General features: G+C 40.2%; 1 protein-coding gene across 2 annotated transcripts in view; it reads right to left on the bottom strand.

The window, feature by feature from the left end:
* The window catches only part of LOC118385209 (small conductance calcium-activated potassium channel protein 2-like), a 34,507-nt gene extending 28,721 nt beyond the window's left edge, over positions 1 to 5,786 (bottom strand). For both annotated transcript variants that reach the window (XM_035772160.2, XM_035772161.2), the window contains exons 1-2: positions 4,919 to 5,786; positions 4,459 to 4,554 (exon numbers count right to left, since the gene is read on the bottom strand). In XM_035772160.2, coding sequence (XP_035628053.1) covers positions 4,459 to 4,554; positions 4,919 to 5,680 — 858 coding nt within the window. In that variant the 5' untranslated portion in view covers positions 5,681 to 5,786. The remainder of the gene's footprint in view (positions 1 to 4,458; positions 4,555 to 4,918) is intronic.
* Between the last annotated feature and the right edge of the window lie 214 nt (positions 5,787 to 6,000).

Genomic DNA, 6,000 nt, shown 5'->3' on the forward strand with positions numbered 1-6,000 from the left:
AATAAGTGTTAAAAAAAAATCACTGATTGCTTTATTTTCAAAAATGAAGTATAGGAGTGACGGATTGGGACAGCCACCTCTCAATAGAAATAGGTGTATAAACACTGACTATGAACTATATTTATTGAACAATATGTTTGTTATTGCCTTGGATAGAGCTAGAACATATCATGGTGTAAATAAATGTTCTAAGTTTGGAGACTTAACTGTTTTTTAAATGTTTTTTTGGGGGGTGGGACAGCAATATACACCACTTACGTTGAATCACCCATATACTGTATAATAATAATAATAATTAGGTGGGTGCTTATTTGTCCAATTTCACACATGTACAACTGTGTATTAGTACATGTGTGAATTGGAAAAAAAATGTTTTTGCATATCCCAACTCCCCCTGAGACACCCTCAGAGATTGAGGTCATGGCCAGTGTCAGCCATTATCAACAGCGACCCTGGAGCAATTAGGGTTAAGTGCCTTGCTCAAGGGCAAATCAACGAGCAACCTTTCCATTAATGACGTAACGCTCTAACTGCTCGGCTACCTGCCACTCCTATAGGAGTTCAAGCAGCCTGGATTGGTTACTGGTTTCAGAATGCTCAATATAACTAATGGAGTCCAGCTCAATATTTAATCTGTGTAATGTGGAGATAGGAACATATATCTTGTAACTGAGACAAACAAATCGCTCAATCTCATTAGGGAATTAGGTTGAGAGGTTCAGCCCAATAAGGAATGAATGCAATGGTTTATGTATGATATCAAAGTGAGGCACTAAGAGGCCACTTTGCTGAGTAAATCTCAAACTGTAGGTTACATTTTCATTGCATCTGAAATCAAGTGATTGCTTGATATCAGTTTCTCTAAGTGTAGCATTCAATTGGAATTCAAAAATATGCACCACTATCTGAAAAAAAGAATATAATAATGAAATAAATAATTCTCTCAACTATTATTCTGACATTTCACATTCTGAAAATGAAGTGGTGATTCTAACTGACTTAAGAGAGGGAATTTTTACTAGGATTAAATGTCAGGAATGGTGAAAAACTTCAGTTTAAGTGTATTTGACTAAGGTGTATGTAAACTTCCGACTTCAACTGTATCTGTGTCCTTGAAAGCCTGTTTGTTCAGTGAAAGCATTGAGGTCACCAGCCAGTAATGGCTATCTGACTCCAGTCTGACGTCTCAGGTTGAGGACAGATTTCACTGTGAGAAATGCATAGCATCTCCTGCAGTAACACAATGGTGTCTCTAATACACACACAGGACACACACACACACACACACACTAAGCTAGGCAAGGCTGACTTTAGTCACGACAGATTGACAGCTGGGACTCAACCTATTATTATGACAACCAATTGAAGGAAGGGTAGATTTCTGCGATTACATAAAACTGTACATGGCCACTGTATTGGCCTTTACATAAAAGCCTCTCTGCAAATAAACATTAACTCAAGGAGAAACCAAAGTCACATTTCAAAGTGTCCCTCACAGTCCTTTTTAAAGTAATCAAACATCTTAGAGAGGGCAAACGACATGCTTTTCTCTTGATAATATGAAACCTTCATAGTGACAGTGACAAATCTAAATCAGAGTACAAATCCAGCTTCCAAGCTGAGCTAAGTTCACACACCACCCTAGTCGGCTGCCTGCCACCAGAGGAAACAAAGGACACAATTATTATAGATTACTAGCTGTCACCAAAAGACATATGACATCTGTATCATACCTTGAACAGATTGTATTACCTGAAATAGCATGTCCTACAACATTTGTCGATGCTTGCTGACGTTTAAATCCAGAATAGTGGATAGAAAAACAGAGGATGGCTTCTAATTGCATAGAGAAGTCTGGAGGGTCTCTGAAATTTGAAACATCACACTGAGAAGACAGAGATAAATCATTTTACTGTACCATGTCACCAATCCTTGCTATCATGTACAATGTGTGTCCCCTAAGCCTGCCTGTGACAGTCTGTGTCCAGGAGATGTCCTCTGACTGACCTTGGGACATTTCAGACACTGAAAACAAAAGGGGTGTCCATGTACTGTCAAAGCAGCCCAGAAAGGTGTGGAAGTCAACTCTTTCCAGCTTATACAGTTGGGACAAGTAAGATGACTTTCAAGAAGCTAGCTGTAGAGTGTGGGCACCTCTCTTCAGTCTGAACTATGCATCTATATTTGACAGACAACTGTGAGTACAGATGGATGCACATGCATAATCTATCTCACTGAGGATGGAAAATAGCCCATACAAAGAGCAGGATAGGGTGCAAGCTCTGCGCTAGAGCGATATACCAATACTACCACAACTGATACAGCTGCAAGCAGCAATAAAAGAGCCATTGAGTGGGGCCACAACCTGGGTGACGAAGGATAGTGTTGAGTAATAATATAGCTTCAAACAGTAGATATGGAATTTAAGTGAGAATCACTTGCCAAGGTTAGAATTGCAATATCGAGTCATATACCAGTCTGAATAAGACTGAAGGATATGAAAATCGAATAACTGAATGTAAACTACACGTATCAATCTGATGTTTCTAATATAAACAAACATATTGCAACCCATTTTACTTTGAAAATAATATCACTGAGCCAAAACAACCATTTTTCCATAATCACAATAGTCATTCACAATACTGCCTTCCTTTTGATGTTGTCCGGAAAATGGTTTGATTCATGAAATCTCAAATTGGTGTCTAGAAATACAAAGGGCTGACAACTAGGTAAGAACCATGGAAATCATCCATCTTGGAAGTTTACACTTCACACTATAGAGAACTATTTCTGAAAATGGTTTTGTTATGAATCAAAATATGGTAATGATCAATAAATGTTTCTATCATCCCATGCAGAAAAGAAAAGTACAGTAGGCCATTTGAAAGGTAGACATGTTTTACTGTTGAGCAATTTCAATGATTGATATCCCTCTGAGGGCTTTAAAATCCTAATTATAAACTGGTAGGTTCGAGCCCTGAATGCTGATTGGCTGACAGCCGTGGTATATCAGACAGTATGCCACGGGTATGACAAAATGTTTATTTTACTGCTCTAAATAAGTTGGTAACCAGTTTATAATAGCAATAAGGCACCTAGGGTGTTTGTGGTATATGCGTTGTGCGTAAGAACAGCCCTTAGCCGTGGTATATTGTTCATATACCACACCTCCTCAGGCATTATTGCTTATATATACATTTAGGCTAATGGATAAAGGCAATTAGCCTAGTGGGATTCGAACTCGCGACCTACCAGTTACTAGCCCAACACTTTAACCGCTAGGCTACCTCCCGCCCAATGCAGCCTCAGCAAGGTTATAGAAAATACCTGGCATTGGCAAATACATTTCTTCTCTGGTCAATTTCATTCACGTAGAGCAACGTAATGGATTCCTGACCAGACTACCTCTTGATGAGGAACACCATTGACGGCGCACCATTTAATTGTTTTTTTTTTTTACAACATGGTTCTACAACAAAGACGCAGGTGCTGAATTGCAGGAAGAAAACTCATAAGTAATGCAACAATGCTCAGACGCAAGGTCATAAAATGTAGTTTTGTCCAAGTGCTGGAACTATTCAATGAAGCTGACAATCCAGACCAGTTCACCGCTGGAGGTTTGGAAGATGCAGGACACAATCTTGAGATGCAAGTTCCAGCCACTATCATAGTAACATATTGATATGGCTAAGAGTGGGAAAGGAATGACATTCTATAAGAGCAAAGTAAAAATGTATTATTTGTTCATAAAGTCTTCAATGACAAGAAAAATATAAACAATGGAGCAATAGTGTTTTGGTGATGACAAGGTAAGACACTTTTCCTGACCTCGTGAAGGTGTTTATAAATCCTATACTTCAAGAGCTATATTTGAGTACTTTAAATCACCAGAAGTCTTACAGCTTGACAGCTTATGTTTTCAAGGTATGGGTTAAGATGTCAGTCAACTGATTTCATGCCATAATTAGATAATGTCACCCGTTAAAGAGGAAATGTAGGCCTACTTCATCTGGAAATAATCCACTACATTTCAGAGTAATTGCACTCATTGAAGTCACTGAAGGCACGGCACTAAACCTGTATATAAGACCTGTATATAAGACCTGTATATAATTGTATTCTCATGTTTCTTTCACGTTTCACATGTTTTCATCCCATCAATATTACTACCTTTTATTGTGCATTGTTGGGAAAGAGCTTGCAAATTAAGCATTTTATTTGACTGTTTTACACCTGCTGTATCCTGTGCATGTGACAATAAAACTTGAAACTTAAGTCGGTTGAGCACATCAATGTCTTGAATAGAATTATTCTGCAAACTCGCACCATACTAACAGGCAATGACAGCACTGTGCACTTAAATAGCAAATGTGTAATAACACGTATGGCACTATTATAACCATAGTTAATGTCTGGGGATGTGAATGACAATGACATGAAAAATAACCATGTTACCTGAATCTCCCTTGCGTGGTATATGATAACCAGACCAAGAAGAATGATTGTAGAAAGGCTTATCAGGCATTTTAGAGCTAATGAATACAAGGATTCCTGCAAAAAAAGAAAAATAGCAATAGTAATACAACAAACAGTAGTAATCTTTAAAAAAAAAGAAAAAAGAAGCTATATTAGTAAACCCTGTCTAAATGCTCTTAACGCTTGGGATACCATGTGTCACTATGTCAATGGAGCATGTAAACCTACCTGGACTAAGTGATCGAGAGCCTATCCAGCCATGTAAAGTATAGCTGATTGCATGGTTTACGGAATACATCTTCAGTCTTCACTGTCTAAATATTTTATTCGTAAATAAAAACAAGGCGACTATACTACTACTGGTTTAATGCACTTTAAAATCAAACTTTCCCCGACCTAGATAATACTGCACAGTACCGGGATTGAGTTGAAAACGTACCTTTCCATATGCTCCCCATGAGAGTTCAGTCTCTATAACCATAACAACGATCCCAAACATCCCAAAGATCAAAGCATAGTCGCTGAGGCGCTTCCTTTTCTCAAACAAGGCCCTTCTATGTCCAAGCTTTTGCCCAATGTTCTGGTTCTTCTTTTTACCCGATTTACTGCCACTGTTGTTACATCCACCCCCTCCGTCTCCCGATGCGTAAGGCATCAGGGTGGTCGAATTGTTCTCCGGTTTAGAGGCTAGGGTGTCCGATGCATCTGCGGTGGAAATTGGTTGTAAAGGCTGGGACTCTGAATCAAACTCGTGTAGGTTTCTGCGGGACGAGCTCAAGTTGCTCAGCGGCCGCATTACGCCGCCGTTGTATCTGCAGCTGCTCATGGCTATTTCGTTATACGAGTTACTCTCTTTGTGGCTGCTGCTCGGGCTGCCCCGCGGCCGATTGTGGCAGTGCTGATGGTGGTGATGTCTGGGTGAACTACCATGACTGGAGGGCTTAAACTCACAGACGCTAAATTGACAACCTTGTCTCGAAGACGTTACGGATGGCGTCCTTAAAGTTCCTTGAGTGGTCGCCGACGTCCCGCGAAAAACTAGGCTTTTTCTTGCACCACAGGTACAGTTCTTGCAGGTGCAGCATTGGTTGCGCTGCTTAGTGGAGCGTTCCTCTGGTCCGCAGTAGTGCTGGTACTTACAGTGATGCTGGAACTGCTGCTCTTGAAAGAAATCGTTCTTCAACTGCAATGGGGTTTCCATGTCAGTGCTGCTGTTTAAAGCAGCAGTCGAGTACCACCATGCACCCGCCGAAGGGCGTTGTGGTGGGTAAACGAGGACAGCTACAGAGCAAGATTAGACCCATTTCGGCTCCTGTAGAATGTCAGCGATGCCTCGGATTGGATAGACAGGACCAACACAACAGTCTTGACGTCACTGAAAAGGTTGCAACATCTTTTCGAACATTCACCCAAGGAACGTAGCATGCCAGTAGAGGAAAAACAATCTTACAAGTGAGACTGCTCACGATGAGGAATAACACCATTGAGGGTGAAATATACGGTTATTTCATAGGCTCCTAA

The sequence above is a fragment of the Oncorhynchus keta genome, chromosome 6 (assembly GCF_023373465.1).
Source record: "Oncorhynchus keta strain PuntledgeMale-10-30-2019 chromosome 6, Oket_V2, whole genome shotgun sequence".
Classification (NCBI taxonomy): domain Eukaryota; kingdom Metazoa; phylum Chordata; class Actinopteri; order Salmoniformes; family Salmonidae; genus Oncorhynchus; species Oncorhynchus keta.